The sequence below is a fragment of the Cryptomeria japonica genome, chromosome 6 (genome assembly GCF_030272615.1).
Source record: "Cryptomeria japonica chromosome 6, Sugi_1.0, whole genome shotgun sequence".
Lineage (NCBI taxonomy): Eukaryota > Viridiplantae > Streptophyta > Pinopsida > Cupressales > Cupressaceae > Cryptomeria > Cryptomeria japonica.
The window spans coordinates 148,064,687-148,087,657 of record NC_081410.1 but is presented as its reverse complement, the minus strand read 5'-3'; the positions used below and the strand labels follow the sequence as shown (position 1 = coordinate 148,087,657).

The window sequence follows — 22,971 nt, the reverse complement described above, 5'->3', positions numbered from 1 at the left end:
AGAAAGGCTTAATAGCCTTATTTTACCCCTAATGCAGCCTTGGCAAGGCTAACCAAGGTCAAGACAAGCCTCAAAATGGAGTCAAAGCATTTCAAAGGGTTGCCATACCAAGTAAAGAGGAGCCATGCCATTTTTTTGGAGGAGATTAAATGTTGACGTGGAGTTTGAAGAATTAAAAGTGGTCAAAATTACTAAAAGAAGTCACAGCTCTTCCATATGCGGTTATACCACTATATGGACTTTACTAATTCATAAAAAGGTTGTCATACTTGGTTGAGGACTGCTGCACAGCAATAAGTGAAAATAAAAATAACTGACGTTTGGAGTGTTGGTCATTCCACTATTCAGGTCAGCAATCTTGTCAAATAATTATTAAATTTTAACTGATAATATTTTGTTGTTTGAAATGTCAGAATATGTCAATCTGTATCGGTTTGTTTGGAAATGGCATTTCACAATGTGCCTCATGAGATTGTAGATCAACACATTGCAAGACGTGTTTGTGCAAAAGGGTTGGCTTTCAATGTTGTCTGTTCAACATATTTGTAACACATGGTAAAAACAATTAATGAAGCTCCAAAAAGGTAGTAGAGCTTGGGTTTTGAGAAGGTGCATAACTTTTTATTGGGAAAGGAGGTGAAGTTTGTAGTGGACTCCTTGAATTCCACAAGGGATTTTTGGGCTGAGATAGGGGTATCCATTATTTTCGTCAGATAAAAGGATGCAAAAAAATAACCGTTGATCTATGTTATTGTAGTGTCACCTTTATTTCCTAAGGCAATGGATTGTGAGGGGGAGCTGAAGGTACATTTATTGCTAATATTCTCCGTCATAGCATTAAGTGAGGTCGCAAATCATTGTTCAATGGATGTTACTCATCTTTTGGACATGGTGTGCAGTCCACTCCATCAACCCTATGCTACAAAAAAATGGCTTCAAAATTGATTGGATCAAACAGGTGTATAGTGAGGTTGAAGAGATCAAAATGTTCGTCACCAATCACCATATGTTACAAGGCATATTTATAGCATTCTCAAAATTGGAGCTATTGAAGGTAAGGTGAAGCAATAAGATTTATTAAATATTTCAGTAAATATATATCATTTTAATAATTTTAATTTTTTAAAAATTATTTATGATTCTTATTTAATAAATCAAGAATCTTAATTTTTTAATTTTGACTTCTATTGAGTAGTTTGTTGAGATCCATTTTGTGTCCAATACAATTGTCTTAAGACAACTTATGGGAGTTCTAGAGGCACTCTCTAACATGATCATTGGCCAAAATTGGTCCATATGGAGACAATCTAGCATTGCAAGGGCAACAAATATTAAGTGGACAATCCTAGATAACACTTCGTTGGATTCTATTGAATATCTTCTCAATTTCATTGAGCCTATATCGAGTATAATCAATTACATTGGGATAGATAGGCCTTGTTTGGGAGAGATATATAATTACATTGACTCGATGATTGAGAAGGTGAAAGCCATCATAAATGCAAGAGTAAGATCTTGAAGAAACTCTTTTCAAACTATATAAATTTATTGAAGGGAGATGGAACAAAATGGTCACCCTGCTACATTTTCTTGCCTTCGCATTGAGTTTCAAAATTTTTAATGCTGATATCGTTTCTAGGTTGACAAGGATTGTCCCATATACAGTTTTGAAATCAGCCAAGGGTACAAGACAATTCTTTATAGAGTCTGCATTGATCTTGACATGGAGGATGCAATGACTTTAGTATTGATACTCTTTGTGACAAGTTTAAGGTTGATGCACATAGTTGGTGGTACTTTCATGGCCAATCATTCACACTTATAACCTCTTGTGATCAAAATTCTATAGCAACTAAATTTTATTAAAAATTTCTTTGTCTTTCAAGTTTCATTTATAATTTGTAATTTGTAATTTTATATTTATAACTCTTAGTCTCTAATTTTGTCTTAATTGGTTGCCATATATTCTGCATTTGAGAGGAACTGGAGCACATACTCCATCCAATTAGTAAAACATAACTAAGTGTACTAAAAAAGGCATAAGGCTTAGCATATTTAAATTCAAACTTGCACCTCTTTTCACACAAAGAAAGTAGCTACAAGGAAGGGGACACAAGGAAGTGTGATATTGAGCTAGAGCATATTGAGATGGATGCTAACACTTCTCACCTTGCTATACTTGATGTTGAAGATGAGCTAGCTGGCGAATATGAGAATGCCAGTACTTGTGTCAGTGCCAATGTTTATAGTTCTTTTAATATACCAGTATCCACATCCTCTAATATGGATAGTGATGATGATATTTTTGAAGATTCATATGACACCAATACTTGACCAGTGATGGCTAATTGTTGACATATGACTTTATTATTTTTAGTTTTCATATATATCATGACATTCAAGTTTGACTAATTGGCATTATATTATCTTTAATTAATAATATCTATTATTTTATAGAGGTTTTGTTCATTATGTGATGCGATATGGTATCCTGAACTTAATTATTGCTGCATATATGTATGCATTTCTGATTTTTATATGTTCTTGTATGGATGAACCCAAAACAAACCCAAACCCAAACCCAAATTTTTTTCGACCAAACCCATGATTCTAAACTGTAATGTCCCCATCCTAGTCAGGGACAGTGGTTTGAGTAGTTAGCCTATTTTTGGACCCTTGTAGGCTAACAGGGTATGGATAAGGGGGTCAGTGATGTAGTATCTTGAGGAGTGGTCTGTCTATTTGTTCTAGTTCAGTGTTGAGTTCAGTTCTAGTCTTCGTTTCATCAGTTTCTGACATTATATGAGGATTTCCTAATTTTTAGGGAAAAACTGCTAAAAATAGACATGGTCCTATTTTCATTGGCATGGTGAACTATGGCCCCAGCTTCTGACAAATTCAGTTTTTGAGCAATAATGAGGGAGATGAATTTTTAAGTGATTCCCATAGGCAATTAATGTTTTAATGAAATATTAAAATAAAACCACAAAGTGCGTCACTTAAATTTATATAAGTGAAAATTAATATCTCCTAAGTTGGGCATTTCTTTTAGGGTTAAGTTGGGAACCCTAAAAGCAAGTTATGATTTTTAAAAACCTAATTGCCAAAACTCGTACTTTTTGGGTATTTAGGCAGCCAAGATGAAATTAAACCTCATTCATTGATATTGAGCATTTGACATTTCTTCTGAGCACTTGTCTATGGCGGCTAGGGTTTGGACCTGTTTTGGAGAGCGTGCATTCTTCAAAATTCAGTAGCTTTGAGATTGTGAAAGATCAATCAAATCATTGCAGCTTGGTTGGCTTCATTCAGAATTCAAATTGAATTAAATTGGGGCAGATTTGGCTTCTTACAAGGCAGATTTGTTGTAGGATTCTTATTTACTGTTTTGCTGTTAACTTTTTTGTGGTTTGGAGGTTGTTTTTCCCAAACACACAGCTTGCTCATTTATTGGTGCCATCTTCCACTGTTTGGGTGCCTTCGTATTAAATAAGAGCAGATCTGAATTGTTTCAGAATAAAAAATCAGAACTTTGTAAGTTGCTGATTGAATTTTTTTAATTCAATAAATTGGCTAAGGACCTATGGGTATGCTTCTAAATTCTCCAGTTTATTGCTTCAGTTGATTAATTTCATGTATTCTTTCAATATGTGTTGAGAATTAAAGAAACCCTTCTGCAACTTCTGTCTATTTCTGAAAGACCATCTCTAATATTTAAAACACAAAAAAAAGAATAATAAATTACAGCAGGTTGAAGGATTGAACCAGTAAGGGTTCATCACATAAACACAAATCATTACCAAGATTTATAAGTTAGATTGTGATTTATGTGTGAAGGAAATCAGTATTATGTTGCATAACGTCAGTAATCTGTGTTTTTGAAGCATGTTTTTAAAAACGTGTGAATGTGAATTTTTAAACGTTTGGTAAATTTGCCAAGTAATTACAGAATTTTGCTGATTACCGACTTTTAAAAAAATTTGGGTCAATGTCCAAGTTTTTCAACGATTGTATTTAGTATGCATTATATTATAGCGGACTTCTATTCAAGCTGTATTTATCTTGGTACAAAAAGAAAAAGTTGCAATTTATAAAACACTTGTTGCACTTCAAAATAGAAATATCTGTAAAAAATCATTTCAAATATGAGTTCAAAGCTGAGTGACAAAATGAGAGGAAAGGTGTTTTGTGATACTGTGTGATGGTTAAGTGTTTTTTCTCTTTTATTTCATTTAATTTATTTTTTTCTTTCTCATGTTTTTGTGGTATATGGCCCAAGTTTTGTATCGGTTGTATTCAATACACATCCACTAATTTAGATATAAATATGCATTTGGGCCCTAGTCAAGCAGTACCCAAGGAGTATCAAATCCATACTCATATTGGATATGGGGATATGTATATCTGTGAGGGCAGGATGGTTTATCCTGTTACATACTGTTTATTGAACAGATAAGACAGGTCAAATTTAGAAGCACTTAGATCCTTTATGGGCTTACATAGAATAGAACCTTTTCTCTGCATGCTTACAGTAATTTACAAATGCTTTTTTTACAGCCTTGTCTCATTTATACATCAAGGTAATTTCGGTTTATAATGCTTCCAAGGTTTGTTGTTATGCTATATGCAATTTCTTCATTATAATATGTATTATAGGCATTTACATTGATTTGTTGACAATACAATGGTGAAAGGCAATCTGTAAATGTACTAAACACAATAATGTCTGCCATCATTGCAGCCTGTACTTGCAGTCATGTATGTCATGCAGTATATTCCATCGCTAGGTCATCATCTGATGGAAAAGGTAAACTTTCTTCTGTTCTTGTTTAGTTAAAATAAGATATTTTTTGTATTTTTCCTTACAATTGAAAGAATGAATTTGACAAGAATAAATATGGTGTCTGTTAAAATATCTATGTCAATGGGACTGTTTCACTGGCAATGAATGTGCAGATACTTGTTTCCATGGTATAGTACTCCAGTTTGTGTCCTGCTTTATGTAAATGTGCTAATGGAGGGGTATATTTTTCAAAACACTAAAGTAACAAAGGTGTTATTCACTATAAGGATATACAAGAGATACTGTATGATGCATTACCTATTCCAGGTCATGAACATTGTTGGGGGATCTTTTCTAGTATGTATACTATTCACTTATTTTCTTGCACCCCAGACTTGCATTCCACCTATTGGGAAAGAGGCTTAGGCTACCTATCATGACCACTTTTAAGTTTACCTGATAACTATCTATCGACATTCCCTCATATGCAAAGCCTATATGTGAGATACTTCTATATTGGGTATAAAGCAGAAAACTATAGCTCCACACAAAATTCAAGTTCTTCAATCGTAATGGAGGTTCCTGACTTTAGGAAAGGTCACATGCCACGGGAGATTCCCTTGAAGTGAGTTTCCCTTGTTCACTTACATGGTAGTAAATTGACATCTTATAGTTTTGTGAATGGTTTGAGGACTTGATGAGTACTCTGCAAGAATCTCCAAATTCCCAAGCCTTGAGCTAGTCGCATTGATTCAACCAAACTCCCAAACTGAGTTTGGCCAAGTCTTGGAGAGTACTCAGCTGAATCTTGTTCCAAGACTTTCTGAGTCTCAGATTCAGACTCTTGAGTACTGAGCTCAAACTCTTATGTCTGGCACTTGGACATAACAGCTGCACTTTTTAAAGTGAAATTTCAACTTTTTTTGGTATTTTTTACTCTTATTCACCCATTTTACCAACAAAGCATCAACATAGCAAGAAGGCAACTTGAGAAGAGAATTTTAAGGATTCAAAGTTGATCAAATCATCAAATAGAAGAAGTGGAATTGGATGCAATGGAGGAAAACGAAGACACTTTTGAAGAAACAATCTATCATTTTTTTGATATTGACTTACCTTCTAGTTCAAGGCTACACTAGGAGGGGAAAGAGGAAGATGTAGATTGTAACTGTTTTCATTATTGCAAACATTCATACAAATACCCAATATTGACGCAACTTGAACAAATACCCACAATTGAATTTAGCCACAATAACAAGGTTCGGGCTAACTTTACACTGTAGCTTACAATCAGCAAACCATAAAAAGTATGAATGAATGAATTTATCATATATCATCTCATTGCTCCATTAAGATCAATGAACTTTAACTAAACTTAGAGAAGTAGAAACCATGCAACATGTTGAAATAACACACAAAATCCACCATATCTACAATGAAAGTTGTATGTTTATTCCATCAAGCTTTGGTAACAATCTATGTCTTCCCTTCTACTCTACTCCTACTTAGCCAACTATTCTTATGCTACTGAACTATTAACCCTTAAAAATGAAAATGCAAATCCTTATATAGACATCCCAATTACAAATGAATGGCCCACTTAATCTCCTCATCCTTGGAATAATTTCATTCAATTCCTTGCATCACTTGGAGCTTGACTTCTTCATGTCGGAGTGGAGATCTTCATGTTGTGAAGCTCTTCATTTGTTTGCCATCATTGTGAAGTCTTCCATCTTGCACACGTGCATCACTCTTTGTATCAATCATAAGAGAGGTCGGAGTTTGAGAGACTTCATGCATAAGAGAGGTTGGAAATTGAATATGATCATGTATTAGTCAAAGGCGGACTTTCACCTAGTGCATGCATTAAACAAGGCGGAGTTTTGTAATGCACAAGCATTCCTTGGTGGAGATTCCTTATGCTCATGTATAGGGAGGCAGAGATTTGTACTGTGCATGCATTGGTGAGCAAGGATTAGATTTGTGTATGCATAAACCTAGGTGGCATTTAGCATTGTTCATGTATTGAGCGAGAATTCATGGCATATTTTGCTAGGTATCATGCATTAAGAGAGGCGGAAATTTTTGGTGTGTATGCATAACCCAAGGTGGAATTTCACATTGTGTATGCATTGAGGGGGCGGAGTTTACTCTTATGCATGCATTGAACAAACAAACTTACACTTACCCATACATTCTTCTCCCAAACTTCGCTTTCAATGGTGGAAATTCACCTCACTTACGCATAGATTACCCCATACAAGGCGTAAATTCAACCTCGTCACGCATAAACATCACACCTCAATCTTGACAATGTTTTACAACCTTGACAAATTTTGACAACATTGACATTTTGACATTCCAAGCAAACTCACTTACAAATTCACCTTCTATTTAGTTCTAAAGCTCACTCATGAATCTAGACTCTCAAATTGATCACTCTTTTGTCGACAAATCTCTGAACCATTGTCATTTTATGCATTGACTATTGCATTCCTTGGTTTGTCAAGACGACTTACCTTTCCTCAATTGCCAAGATTGGGAGACAAAACCATCGCCCAACTAACAAAACACAAAGCCCAACAAAAATACCTAGGACTAGCAAGCAAAAACTAGGGGTTCCCATTTGCAATGGGGCGATGTGTGAAAACTTCATAAGAGATGGATTTGTTTCATTTTGGTGTGACATTTGGAGTCATAGAGCTAGGGACACATTACTAGTTTTTTATCTTCCTTTAGAGGTTCATTGCCCTTAGATGTTAGGTAAGATTCTAGATGGTATATTTGTCTTCCTTCTAGGATTGTTGAGCCAAGCCCTAGCAGCTCCTTCTTAGATCTTGCATTGGCCATTTTATGGAGTTAAATGATGATGTTTTTGGCTATTTGAGCCCAAGCGTTGCTACGAACATGTGATAGAGCTGAATTTAGTCATGGTCTCCTATTTTGGTCCTAATCAGTTTCATGCTTCATTGAGGGTTTCTTCCTTGACAGGGCTATTTGTGTTGGATCTTTAGTGTGCTATTCACCTATAGAGAAATCCGAGGTGAGAAAAGATGTGTCTCTTGTTCGATTTCATGTTTAGATGTTTGACCATAAACTGATAAACAGCTACAGAGTGCTATGCAGTAAGTTTCAAGGAGTTTCAAATGTTGTGGTTTAGCATGGAGGCTTTTTAAATCTAGAGTTGCTATGGTTGCAACCGCAAGACATTGGGTTAAGAAATAATTGCCGCATCTTTGTATGAGTAGTTATTAGAGTATGTGTAGTAGTGTCAATGCATATGTAGCATTGCTAGAGTAAATCTGGTATGACTAAGAGCATGGAGATGTTCTAGGGGATTCTTAGAGGTACCACAAGTAGATTGATTTTTGTCTTTGCCACTACAAGGCATGTATACATTCAAGGAAAGTTGGTCAACAACCTTTGACCAAGTATTTGTAGAAGTATGATTGTCCATGTGGATAAAAAAATGTTTGGTATAATGTGTAGTGTGTTGAAGTCATGTACAATCATGTTTTGGTTGTGTGATTGTTAGTATTCCATGTTGTGGTTAGACAATTGAGATGGTTGGAATTCCTTAGGACATCTTAGTGGCTATATCTACTTGCATGCATTGATGGAATGGAAGATGATGATTGATGCATTGTATTTTGAAGGTGTGATAGTCTGCATATTGAGTAGGATTGCAAGAGAGAATAATTGTATGTAGACATTGTTTCTTACTAATACAATTGTGACTATCCTTTTGTTGGTGGGTTTCTCGAAATGGTTTTCCACTTATATCTTGTGTCTCAAGTTCATGTGGTGTGCATACATTTACTGTTTCATGTTCTTTTATTAATGTTGCTAAATGAATTGATTAAACAATCATAGTTGTATTTGTATAACATAATCTTAAGGTGATCCAATATCCCAATCTATTGGCCGACTATAACAAGGATTAAATTCCTAACTTTTGGTATCAAAGTGTGATTGCCTGAGAAAAGCCATGTTGTTTGGTGTCATATCCATATGTGTTTAGTGGTGAAACTATTGAGGGATTGTAGTCTTGAAACCTTGGAGAAAAGGTTTGTTGCAGTATATGTATAATTGGTTTATGTGGGAGCCTTTGAAGGATCATGTTAAAATATAGAGCATGTGTGTTGTTGGATTCATGGCAAGCATGTCAAGATCTAAAATTGAGAAATCCAATGGTCAAGACTTCAAGTTACGGATGTTGGTGCTAGAAGGCCTAATAGAGAGATATAAATGGACTGCAATCTTCTTTTTCAAAAGCTACAGGTATGTCTAATGAAGACTAGAATAAATTCGATAAGAAAGCTAGAAGTACTATTCAGATTGTGTGTTGATGAATTTGTTAGAAGATCTTTCTGCATTTTTGTTGTGGAAGAAGATAGGAACCTTGCATCAATCTAAGAGTCGTGTAATAAAACTTCTCTTGTAAAGGAAATTGTATTCCTTTAAGATGAAAGAGTGATTTTCTGTAAATCGTTATCCCAAAACCTTCAATCTGATTATAAGTCAGTTAACGCCAATAGGACTCAAAGTAGAGGAAGAGGATTAGTGTGTAATACTACTTTGTTCCTTATTTGATTCATGGGAGAATTTGATTATGACAGTTAGTGATAATTGTTCTTCACCAAAGCTAGAGGACATTGTAAGTATCTTGTTAAGTGAAGAAATCAAGAGAAAGTCCATGGAAGATTCCTCTAGTTATGCCTTGGTTGTACAAGGTACGTCAAAGGAAGGAGGAGGTAAAAAGAAAGGTGGTGGAGATAGGAAGTCCAAGAAGGACAGGTTGAAATCTCTAGGTAAACCTTAAGTAAAGTGCTAGAATGGTGGAAAAAGAGGTCACAATTAGGAGTGCAAGTCCAAGAAGGATGTTTCCTTTGATAGTAATGAATACGTTAGTAGTGACTCTTTTGTATTTGCTGGCATTATTGGTTGATTGACTTAGGTGCATTATATCACATCACTCGTCATGGAGAGTGGTACTTTGAGTACAAGGAATGTGATGGAGACTAGGTTGTTTTGGTGAAAACAACTTCTTTTTCCTTTATGGTTGAGGAAAGGTGAAATTGTCTTTCATGGATGGGAGAGTAAGGACACTTGAATGTTTTGTACATTCCATGTCTGGCAAGAATCTTATTTTTTTTTCTAAGATGATTGATTTTGGATAACATGTTACCTTTGATGAAAAGGGTTGTAGATTGGCTAGAGGCAATTTTTTGCTGGTTGAGGGAAAGAGGCATGGAATACCCTTTAGATAGAACGCATCAACATTGTATGGCTCAGCCAATGTAACTAATGTTGAATATTATTCTGGCACCATCAATCGGGTCAAATAGGAGATAGAGGCTTTAAAACTTTGGTAAGTAAGAATATGGTAGAATGCCTTTCAAATTGTTCTACTAGTTTTTCGTTTGTCTACATTGTGTGTTTGGAAAGTAGAATAGGGTGTGGTTTGCTTTAGGGCGTAATAGAGCAAATGAGACTTAGGAAGTGATTCACAATAACATATTTGGTATTGTGGATGTAGACTCAATTGGTAAGTCCTAGTAGTATGTCTCTTTCATTGATGATTATTCTAGACATACTTGGTTTTATTTTTTATGAAGAAGTTTGAGGTGCTCCACAAGTTTGAGGAATTTTAAGCACTTATAGAAAGTAAAATTATGTTGGAATGCCTTTCAAATTGTTCTACTAGTTTTTCATTTGTCAACATTGTGTGTTTGGAAAGTAGAATAGGGCATGGTTTGCTTTTAGGGTGTAATAGAGAAAATGATACTTTGGAAGTGATTCACAGCGACATATTTGGTATTGTGGATGTAGATTCAATTGGTAAGTCCTAGTACTATGTCTCTTTGTTTGATGATTATTCGAGACATACTTGGTTGTATTTTTTATGAAGAAGTTTGAGTTGTTTCACAAGTTTAAGGAATTTTAAGCACTTATAGAGAATCAAACTAGTAAAAAAATCAAAGTGTTAAGGTCAGATAGTGATAGGGACTTTTTCTAGTTTGAGGCATTTTACAACCACATTGGAATTGTTAGGCAATACACATTGTTATAGAATGGAGTGGCTAAAACATTAAACAAAACCTTGTTGGATTAAGCCATAAGTGTGTTAAGCAATGCTGGTTTAGGAAACAAGTTTTGGTGTGAGGTGGTTAATACTACTTGTTCCTTGAAAAACAAGTCTTCATCTTTTGCACATGAGGAGAAGACGCCATATGAATTGTGGACAACTAAAAAGCCTACTGGAACACACTTAAAGAGTATTTGGCTATGGGTCATTTGTTCATGTGCTAAAGGAGAAACATTCCAAGTTAGACACAAAGTTGAAAATTATATTTTTAGAGGTATGGTGAGAATGTGAAAGGCTGCAAGCTTTAGAATACAGTGACTTGAAAGGTTCTCTGTTTAAGGGATGTCATATTCAAGGAACTTAGAATAACCACTGATAATTGAGAGTGAAAAGATGCTTTTTGAACACAACTTAGAGTACCAACATATACAAATGAACAAACAAGTGAACATGATAGTGTGGATGGAAAGGATGTAGGCACATTTGGTGCAATTTTTGAAAAAGAATAGGTTGCAAATGTAGTATGGTCTCCATTGGTATAGTGAAAAAATCTACAAGAGAACAAAAATCACCTAACAAGTAGCATGTACAATCCATCAGATTCCTGGTGTTTTTTTGCTCCAACTTGTACTGAAAATGGATCAAAGTCTATAGGAGAATCTTTCTCTAAGAAGAAGAAGAAATCTTGGAGAAATCCCATGAAGGAATTGATGTTGACATTGTAGTAGTGCAAAAGACTTGGGATCTAGTTGATCTACTCAATGGAAGGAAGGACAATGTTTGCAACTGGGTGTTCAGGAAGATATTCAAAGTAGATGGTACACTGGATAGGTGCAATGCAAAGTTGGTGGAAGGGGAGTATTCCTAGATTGAGGGAATAAATTTTGGTGATATCTTTTCTTTTTTAGTTAATTTAAATTCCTTTAGAATTCTATTATTTATAGCTATGACATATGATTTTGAAGTTTAGTAGATCATTGTCAAGTTTCGTGGATAAATGGCAGTCTTGTGACTAAGATATTTTGTATGCCTAGAGTGAATTGATTTGGAAATGAGATTTCTTTCAAAAATTATAATATATTTAGGATTCAACCACTTGCCCATTACCTTGGAGCTAGAAAGTTACACAAAATTAAAGGTATTTTCCTTCAATTTTGAGCTCATATGAATCCTCAATGATTCAATCCATCCTTTATATGCTAATCTTAAGAATTTATGGACAACCAAAATTAAGGGGTCTTCAGAAAAATTGAGGAATGTGAAGTGAGGCAAGGAATTGGAATAAGACTTCCTTTGTCAGTCTTTTTCAGATCAGAATAGTGATTGAGGAAGAGATGGAAAAAATAGGAAATAGTATAAATAGGGAAGGACTAAGAGAAAACATCAGCAATTAAGAAAATGATCTAGCCCTCTCCGTCATACCTCAAAATGAAAGAGATTTTTAAAAGTAGAAATCTCAGGTGGCCTAGCTGTAACGGGAAACTAAAATAAAAATAGCAACCTTTATCATCCATCCATGATGGGGAAGAGGTACAAAAAGAGAATGGTTCAGATAACTATAAGAGCAGGTTCATCTTTGTGATATTGAGCAGATCATGGAGGAAGCTGCCAACTTTCATCTGAACTTACTCTTAGAAGAGGTGGTGTCAGAACCCTAGAGCAGATGCCATAATAGGTAACCTTCCTGCTCTGGTTTCAGCTAACAATAATGAAAAAAATGATGGCTACTTTTGATAAGGGAAGTGTTGATGTGTGTTTTATGCACATACGAACACAGAATAAAATACCAAAGTATTTTACCCTCTCTTGAACAAAATCACCTCAGATGCTAAATATTTGATCAACTAGGACAATTCCAAGATTTCTCCAATCAGTTCTTGACATGTGGGTAACTCAATGGCTTGATGTGATATGCTGTTTTCACTTGGGGACTTACAGAATTGTTCGGATCAATCAATCTTATCATGGATTTGGAGTTGGAATATGTTATGCCAATAACTTAGGGTTTTGCAATTGAGCTCTTGTTCTAATCTAACAAGGATTAAAAAAGGACAAAAGGAATAAGGGTTTAGGAATTCTATTCTAACCTAGAATGCAAGAGGCAATGAATGATTCAATGGAATCCTACTAGGCAAGGTCTCACCATCAATGAACAATTTGACACAAGATTAGTGCAATCATCTAAGGTAAATTTCATAGATGTTCAAATCATTACCATCAAACATTGATACCATCAAGGCAATGCATACCAATGGATGTGCAACAATTGAAGTTAAGTTCAATTTTAAATTCTAGTTGACCATGCAAGGCTAACTTACAATCAGCAAGAAGCTAGTGGTATGGATTAAATGGATTCCACACAAATGCATTCAATAACTCTTTCATTCAATCTAAAAAACTTGAAACAAATTCTAATCTAACTTGGAGGCAATGAGAATCAAAAATGCATACAACACTTAAACAAAATCACCGAACTTCAGTGATTGTTATTCAAATCTGCAGCATATAGACGACAATTCTCAAAAATCTCTCTTACAAATGAGAGGCAATGGGGTTTGTATAAGTCTCAAAAGAAATAAATGGCCAAGATTCATTTAGAATCGAGGGCCAAGATCATGCAAACATAGTCCTAAAGTTGTCGTAATTAGGGTTTACATCAAAAGGGGAATCACCAACATGTGACCCAATGGAATGACGCCTAATCATCAAATAGGGAATCTTCTAGAAGATTCCGGCCTGCATTCCTCTCTCTAGCAGCATATTCCAAGAATCTGGCCAAAACTGTATCTAGCTCCTCCATGGTGATGCTGGGTAAAGCCTCCTACAGCGCATCTATCACATCCAATGCATCAGAACGAGCATCCAAAACACTCTCCCAATCTGGCATAAGCTTCTGCGAACTATGGACATGGATCAGCAAGGAAACCAAATCATCAATTTGATTCTTCTTCAAAGAATCCAACTGGCTGAAGTACATGAACTCCATCTTTTCTCTGAACTCTTCTAGGTGTAGATTGCTTGAAGCACTAACATCTACCCCTAACAATTCTTCAATGGATGTAAGGTTTTTGGATTGAATTTCTTGAATCAATCCTTCCATCTCTACACAATCTTTTCTTGCATGCTCATAGGTAGATTTCCACATGGCCAATGAACAATACCAATCCTAGAAATCATAGACATCTCCCTCATGCACAACTCTCTCTTGGATCAACGTGGGCATTGGAATTCTCTTCAACACTCTGAGGCGGGGAATGGTCTTCTCCTGTATCGGCTGGAATCATCCCAAACTCCTTCCAAATATTGTATCCTGAATGCGAGCATTGACGTCTTATCAAAAGCCTGGACAAACTGAGTTAGGAAATCATCCGCCTGCTTTGTCACATCTTCAATCCACTTCCCAAATTCTATATGTGTATTCCTCACTACATCATGATTGAAGTGAAATCCATGATCAACCACGATAGGCGAGACAAAGGTGGGATCTTCACGCCTCATCCCTGCAATATATTCCTTAAGCTTCATGTTCTCTTCCTTATACATATTCTTCTTCTTAATCTCCCTATCCAAACTCGCATTGATCGCTCATACGGTATCATCGAGTTCCTGGAACTCCTGCGTCTTTGTATTCCATCCAAGGGCAATCGAAGTAATCCAATAATCCATGGGAGTAGCCACATCCTTAGTCCCATTACCCATCAGGATAGCCACTTGTGCAATCCGCACACCTGTTTCATCTCTAGCTATATTTGAAAATACCTTAGCTTTCTTTGGCTCTTTCTCTTTGTTTGTCTTTGCTAAGACATCAATATCATCAATATACATCCCCCGATCAAGTCCCCTCAATGCCGAGATAACATCATCATCTTCCTCCTTGTCTTTAGTCAAATCATAAACATTGTTGCGCAAACTAACTTCCAACGATACAGTGGGAGATCCTGGTTGTTCTTCATCTTCATGTTGTGGTGCCGATGTTGCTGTAGCATGTAACTCCTAAATATTTTATGGCAAAATCACCATATTGGAGCATTGTTCAAACTCTTTGCTCCTCACTGGCATATTTATCTCCTTTACTAATGAGGAACTAGGGGTGGGTAAAGGAGTGCTAGGCTTATGTTTCTTCTTCTTTGATTGCTGACTATCTCTTTCCCCCTCATTTTGGATTCTCCAGGCATACCCTTCCTTTGTTTAGGAGCATGACTACCCTCATCTGCATGTATCCTTGTATCGCTGACTATTCTTTGATCTTGTTCAAGGGAGGACTCCTCTTGTCTCATTTTCTCATAGGTGAAGGTGACGCCCATTTCTATCAGCTTGTTCATATACTTGTCTACCCATTCCCTGGAGAAATCAATAACTTCTCTCATAAGCACATTCAAATCCACCACCTCCGACTGTGACCAACTAGGCAATAGGATAGGCCTATTCACTTCATTTTCATACTGTGGATGAGTATGATCACTATCATCAACTATTTGATTTGGAATGGAGAAAAGTTCACATTTCCTCATGAAATCAATTGATATTTTGGACCACATCCTCTTCCTTACTGCTTGTTCATCCATGAGATTAGCCCAGTAATCCTCAATGTCAACTTTATGTGTGAATCTTTCTCCCTTGATCTTTACAACACTCTTATGTGGATCAAATCTATCTATGCTCTTGTAAGTTCCAAGGCGATAAAATGCAAGCTCATCAATCACTGAAGTAGCTGCAATGGCAGTGTGGCACACCTCCAAAGTCTTTCCTATTGCAATAGGGAAAGTTATCCCTGTTCTGTGCTTCTCCTTCTGGATGAAATCAAATTCCAGAAGTTGTCTCACCACCTCAAGTAGGATCATTATTTTTGTAGGATACCTAGGAAGTTTGTAAGGTGCGGATCTGAATCCCCAAATCCGTAGGTATGTGAAGGTAGGAAACTATATGTACCACGATCCATATTTCTCAGTTAGCTCCGTTGCCGCCTTGGACACCCGTTTGTGGATCCCACCCTGCAACATTCTTGTAATATACATGGTGAAAGCATTGTTCACCCTTCTGTAGTCTTCAATTCTATGCATATGAAGTTGTGGATAACATTCATAACTTATATATCGTCCTGGTCCATTCTCGACTTCGCCTTTGCATATCAATCCCCTGTATGTGACAAATCTTGCAAGTAGGTATACAAGGTAGGAAGGCATGCCAAATGACCTATCCTTTTCCACATTCCTCAATTAAAAATTCAGATTGTTGCTTATAATTTTGGCCCAATTGACCATTGTTCCTCTTATACAATCCTGGATAAAATAAAACATCCATCCTTCGAACAAGGCACCCTGAGGCATCCCCATTACTCGATTGAGCAGGAATATCAGGTCACTGTATTCATCCCTGAAATTTGTACACAAGTCTTTTAGGTTCCTTGGAATGGTGAGGCCTTGACTCAATCATCCATTCCTTGTTCGCAATTGTCATGCATGCATCCGCCTTCATTTTGCACTTGGCCTCATACTCATCCTTGGTTCTTTCTTTCATATCTGCACTCCTGGGAATTCCAAATGCTTCTGCAATTGCATCTTCAACGAGGTAGGCAAGAGTTACTCCTTTTGGTGATCGGATCATCCTGGAAATCGGATCATAGTGCCTTGCACACTCCAGAATAAGTTCATTGCACTGTATGGATTGAGGAAACCCGGCAGCGTGGTATATACCACTCTTCATGATATTGGCAGAAAGGGGAGAAGGAAGTTGATTCTTCATTCCAAACATTCTCTGCCGCATCCAATCCATATTCAGGATTTCCATGTTTGTATCAAATCCGGATAGAATTCCTCTTGAACTATGTTCAACTGATCTTTCCTCGCACCGATCCCGTATTTAGACATGGCACCAAAAGTGAAATTTCACTTGAAAAAGGTGAGAAAAAGGTTTGATTTTCAATTCTCGATGTTTGAAGACACCCTTCCAAGGTCAACAATGGCTGCCCAAAGTCTGAAGACAACTTGCAGCATTCATAAATCAGTCATTTGAAGAGGTTGCAGCCATAGGAAATGTTCATATTGGATGAATTTTACCTCCCCAAGGTTAGAATGATCAAAGTTGGGCACAAGTAGAGGGCTGAAATAAGAATCTAAGTCTGAAGACAATCTGAAACAATGGAGCAAAGTTCCTAGACTCGGACTCAGCTCTAGCTCGACTCGTGACTCGGCAATGACTCGGCAACGACTTGGCAAAATAAGAAAACCCTTGAAATTTAGAGATTTTTAACGATTTAAAACTTGTTTCATACACCCATTATTGAATTAAGCTTAAAGACACTATAACATCATCAAATAGAAGCTAATTTGATCACATACATAAACATACATCCATCACATGTGTAGAAATGTAAATTGTAGCTGAAGGAATTAGAAAACATAGATATATAGAGTTATAAATGTTGTCCAATGTATAATATAAAATCCATGACTTCAAATGTTCCCAAACATATATCTAACTGTAAAGTGTAAACAAAAACAAGTCTATGGCTCAGGCTCTAGCTCAGCCTCGTCTATCTGACTCCTACAAAGGCGTTTAAGGTAGGTCCTGGATGACTGAGTAGCCATAGTCTCTGCCTGTGATGTGCCAGTCTGAGTAGCCATAGGTGTTGTGCCTGATCGTGCTCTATCCTCCTCTGCCATAGCCACAGCCTCAGCCTCTCTGTCTGCCTGGTCAACCCACTCAAGGTCCTCATCAGTGAAGACTGGATCGGTGGACTCAATGAACCAATCGGACTCGGGGTCGACTTCGTCTAGAGTGATCGAAGAGGAGTCATCGTCCAAAATCTGTCTGGTCCTGAGACGGAGGTTGTAATGAACAAAGACTAGATCATTCAACCTCTCCACAGACAATCTATTTCGCTTCTTCGAGTGGATGTGCTCGAACATGCTCCAGTTGCGCTCACATCCAGAAGCGCTGCACGACTGGCTCAATATGTTGATGGCAATTTTTTGAAGGTTTGGGGTTGAAGGCCCAAACATTTGCCACCATCTATCTGAGATAAGGAAAAGAAAAAAACATTAGTCTCATTTCCAACTTTAAAGGTAGATTATAAAATGAAAAATTAAAATGCATGTCATAAACTTTAGAATTTTCTACCTGGCTGCAATTTTGTCCGACCCTCTTTGCACAATTGGCTGGCAAAGATCGCCCCTGATGCATTATTAAATGTATCCATCTTGAGAAGTGTAGTTGTGGTATCAATGCCCATCCGTTGTACTACTGAATATAGCCCGCTAAGAACCTCCTCATCCGCTTTGAAATCAGCACGGAAACGAAATGATGGATTGAGATAATAAGCTGCTGCATGGATAGGCCTATGAAGTTGGTTATGCCATCTTCTATCAATTATGTCCCAAATGGGCCTATACTTATCCTCAACTCCAGCATATATGGATCTAATGGCCTCCTTGGCCCTATCCATGCCCTCATATATGTAGCCCATAGCGGGCTTCTCCCCATCAACAACTCGTAGGAGAACTACTAGGGGCTCAGTGACCTGCAAATAATGTTAAACAAAAATAGTTAACCCACAAGTGTGCATGAAAATAAGAAAAATTGCAAAGTTGCACAATGCAAACAAAACAAAAATATGCATATAATATTATAAATTTGTAAAATTACCTGCACGATCTCTACACAAAGGGTCCAAAAACTTGGCTCATCAAAAATGCAATCTGCTACATCCATCCCTGCAGTGGTTATAGCATAGGATGAGGAAGTCCACTCCTCACCAACAAACATGTGCCTCAAAGATGCCTTTGATTTTAACAAGGATTTCAACGTGAGGAAATTTGAGGCAAATCTCGTTATACCAGGACGAGCCAACTCCCTTTCCCCCGTGTATTGCTTCATAATGCTAAGGACCAATGCATGATTGTAAATAAATTTGCATATATTCTTGGCCCTTTCAACGCATTCTTTCACCCATCCAAGCTTACCTATATCCTCCAGCATGAGGTCAAGGCAATGGGCCGCACATGGAGATCAAAAGATTTTTGGGTGCCTCTCCATCAAAAGTTTTCCTGCAACAATTTTAAATTAGTTAAAGAATTAGATGTGATAAGTATCAAGAAATTTTACCATTAATATTTAAAAGTTAAAAACTTAAAAGTTTAAAAATTAAAACTTAAAACTTAAAAGAAAACTTTTAAAGTTTACTTGCAGCAACATAACTTGCTGCATTATCCGTCACCACTTGCACCACATTTTCTTCCCCCACCTCATCTATAACTTCCTCAATAGCCTCACATAAGTATGCCGCATTTTTGACATGTGAGGAAGCATCGATGGACTTCAAAAACATGGTGGATCCTGAAAATAAAACAAATTAATTATCAATAAATTAGAATGTAAATTATTCAATTAAAATCACAATGCATATAGAGAAGTAAAATGATCAATCACCTCCGCTGGAAAGAAGAAAATTTAGGAGTGTTCTATTCCTCCTATCAGTCCAACCATTTGTCATGATGGTGCAACCCTTGTGGCTCCAAGATTGGCGGTGGTCCTCTAGGTCAACTTTCATATCTTCCACCATTTCCAACAAGAGAGGGCCACTCAACTCAGTATCACTAGGGGCTTTAAACCCTGACCCACAAATGGTTACTGCATCAATCATGCCTTGCCAATAAGGAGACCTGTCACAAATTGAAATAGATTAAATAAGAAAAGTTCAATTTCAATTTCAACTTTCAAATTCAAACCATAAAATTTTAAATTTTAATTTAAAACAATCAAATAAAAAAGTACCTGGCTGCAATAAATGGAATGTTGCAGAAGTACCAAAACTTGCAAATTGCTTTTCTTCCTGCATCATGGACCTCCTTGTTCCAAGACATGCTCTCAAGCGAAGGCTGTGCGCCAGGAGTAGTGCGTGGTACAAAAAAATTGTCTATCTTGGATTTTCGCACTCTAGGACCAAAAGTGTGACTAGTAGGAGCAGGAATAGAAGTACTAGCACTAGCAGAAGCACTAGGACGAAAGGGAGGCATAGAAGAACCCTCTCCAACACAACCTATGGATGTAGCTGTGGATGCGGAGCCGGATGCAGATGTGGGTGGAGGGGAACCAATATGACATAACTCCTCTCTTTGTCTTTTTTTTGTTTGCTTATGTATTTCAAAGTTTTCTAATTGGACGTAACAAAAACGGACTGCTTCGGGAGGTGCCTTGGCACAAGGCTCAGTATCATGACCACGTATGCCAGCAATATGATATTTTAATCTATTTATCCCCCCATGGTTAATTTCCTTACAAAACATACACTTGGTTTGATTTCTTTGTCTACCAGAGAATTCTTCAGTGTATTTCCATGCCTCATCTTTTTGACCATGTTTCCTAGGCTTAGGTTGTGGAGGATTAGGATGAGCCATTAGGAAAAAAAATTGTTTTCAAAACGTGAGGGCTGCTGCAATAAGACAATTTTACAAATCACCATTTGAGCATTGTGTTTGACAAAGTTTTAAATTTTAAATTTTAAACTAATTAAAAAAAATCAGCAAAGACTAATTTGTGCATTGTGTTTTTTCTTGAAAATTTTCAAATTTCAAAGAAAGAAATTAAGAATTCAGAAAAATCAGCAAACCCTTGATTTTTTTTAGAAAAAATTGTAAATACATGTATACAATTTTTTTTTTTTAAAAAGTCCAGGGTTTGCTATGCTATTGTTCTATTTATGTCATTGTGATTGAATCATTGAAGTATGCAAGCAGCAATATAGATTTGGAAAGCTAAAGTTAAAAAAAATAAAAAATAAAAAATAAAAAAATCCATAAATATAGAAAAAAAACCAACATAATCAATAAAAATTAACACTTACCTCTTTCAAATTTGTTGACAAGTGTTTGAAATGAGCTTCTATGGACTCCTTGATGCTCTCAATGCAACTGTAGTGCTGCCCCAACGTGATTTGTGCAAGCTTTTCACCTCTTCCTCTCAACTGGTTGCAAAACTATGGCTCTCTTTTTTCCTCTCTTCCACTCATAAAACTAAATGGCAATCCCTTTTAGGGTTATAACAAAGGCAAATGGCACAAAACATAATAAAAATGTGTTGTATTTTTTTTGTTTTTGCGTCCACTTTTTGCAAGCTGCGTCGGCCGAGTCACGACCCTCGGACTCAACGAGTCAGGGGGTGACTCGCTGACTCGGCGAATCAGGCAAGTCACACCCTGTGACTCATCTAGGCCCGAGTCAGGGTCACCGTGACCCAGCGGAGGTCACCCGGCCCGCTGACTCGCATGACTCACCGCGAGTCACGAAACTCTGCAATGGAGTTTCAAACTGTATCAACAATGGTGCACTCAGAAAATGCCCCCAAACTTCCAAAAAAATGAAGCACAAATAAAATTGCCCAAGTATGAAGGTAGCTGGAAATGAAAATTTGTCTGAGGACAACCTGTAGATGGAGTTCTAGACTTACACCAGCAATGGTGTACTTCAGAAAATGCTCAGAAAACTCTACAAAAAAGATCCTCAAACAAAATCGCCTAAGTGTGGAAGTGGCTGGAAATGGAAAAAATGAGTCTAAGAATGCACACTGCAGCTAACCATGGTGTCAATACAACTTCCAGCAATGGTGAGAAGCTCAGATCTGATCACAGTAACAACCTCCCAGCAACAATGGCGCTCAACAAATAATGAAATTGCCCCCTGTTGTGACCTTTTCACACATCGCCCCATTGCTAACGAGGACCCCCTCTTTTCCTACTTTCTGCATTGTTGGGTTAGGGTTTTGGCTGCTTAGTGGGCAATTTTGCGTTTCCCGTGCCCAAGTCTCGGAGTTTTAATCATGCCTAGTGCCGTCTAGGGTTTTTGAAGTTATAGGATCAAGTTGTAAACATTGATATTTTAATGATCCTAAGTTTTGTCTAAGTGTGGACCTATTGAGCGTCAACGTGTTTTTAAACACTCGCATCAGTGATTTTAAAGTGCCAAGGTATTCCAAGACCTTTCGGAGTTGTTTTCTCGCTTCTAATGTATTATCTAAGTTGATTTCGCACTTTACTCCAATATTTTCCTAGCGTTTTGCTCATAATTTTGAAAAATTTGCCTAAGTCCAGTTTAAATTTGAAGTTTCTAAGTGATTTTGAGTGGTTAAAATGATGAAATCCTAAGGGAAATCCATATTCCAAGGGTAAAAGGGTCAAATTTCATGCTAGAGGTGCTTTTCCCCTCATATTCCAGACTACCCAACCCATTCCCCCATTCAAAATCCACACTACACATGGGTTTCCCCTGAAATCCATACTGGCTATTATTTTCCACCACTGTTTATCCATACCTGGATCGATTTTCCCCTGGAAGTGCTAAAATTTGGCTAAGTGTCAGGATTTACCCAGACTACCATCGATTTTCCACCAGGCGTGCGGACTATAGTGCAGACAATGTTAAGGATTATTCCATGCCTGGGTCGATTTTACACCAGGATGTTTTGTGACAAGTGACTGCGGATTTTTGTCCGGATTTTCATCCAAACTGAGGTCGATTTTCCACTGGGAGCATTTTAATGAGTTTTTTGTCCGGATTTTCATCTAGACAGAGGTCGATTTTTCACCAGGGAGTATTTTTTGCAAGTAAAGTGAATTTGGAGTGTGGATTTTCAATCGAGACTGCCATCGATTTTCCCCTGGGGAGTTTTGTGTGTATTTTTGATGAAGTTATGCATGGATTTTTATCCAAGCTAGAATCGATTTTCCCTTATGGGGATTTTTTGACAATTTTAATGATTTTTAAAGGGATTTTTCAATCCCAACCCAAGTCGATTTTCCCCTGGAGGCTTAATTTAAATTTAAATTGCAATATTTTAATAAATAAGCCCCATTTTTAATTGCTTTTAAATAATTATTAATGATCATTTAAAATTTTAAAAGCAAAATTTAATAACTTGCAATAATCATTTAATATTTGAACCTTCTAGAAGCAAGTTAGGTTTTTACCAAACAAGTTTTTTATCCCACATTGCTTGTGTGGTGAAAGTAAGGGGTAAAAGCAAGTATAAGAGAGGAGCCTTAGCATTATTTTATTATTAAATCTACCAGGTGTCTCCATACAAAGACAGTTTTTCCATAGTTGGTGAA

General features: G+C 36.9%; 1 protein-coding gene across 5 annotated transcripts in view; it reads left to right on the top strand.

Moving 5' to 3' along the window:
• The window catches only part of LOC131064993 (uncharacterized), a 174,023-nt gene that overhangs the window by 128,174 nt on the left and 22,878 nt on the right, over window positions 1-22,971 (top strand). For all 5 annotated transcript variants that reach the window (XR_009111360.2, XM_057999350.2, XM_057999353.2 and 2 more), the window contains one exon: window positions 4,742-4,807. Coding sequence is in view for 4 of the 5 variants with exons in the window: in XM_057999350.2 (XP_057855333.2) it covers window positions 4,742-4,807 (66 nt within the window). In the remaining variant the exon portion in view is untranslated. The remainder of the gene's footprint in view (window positions 1-4,741; window positions 4,808-22,971) is intronic.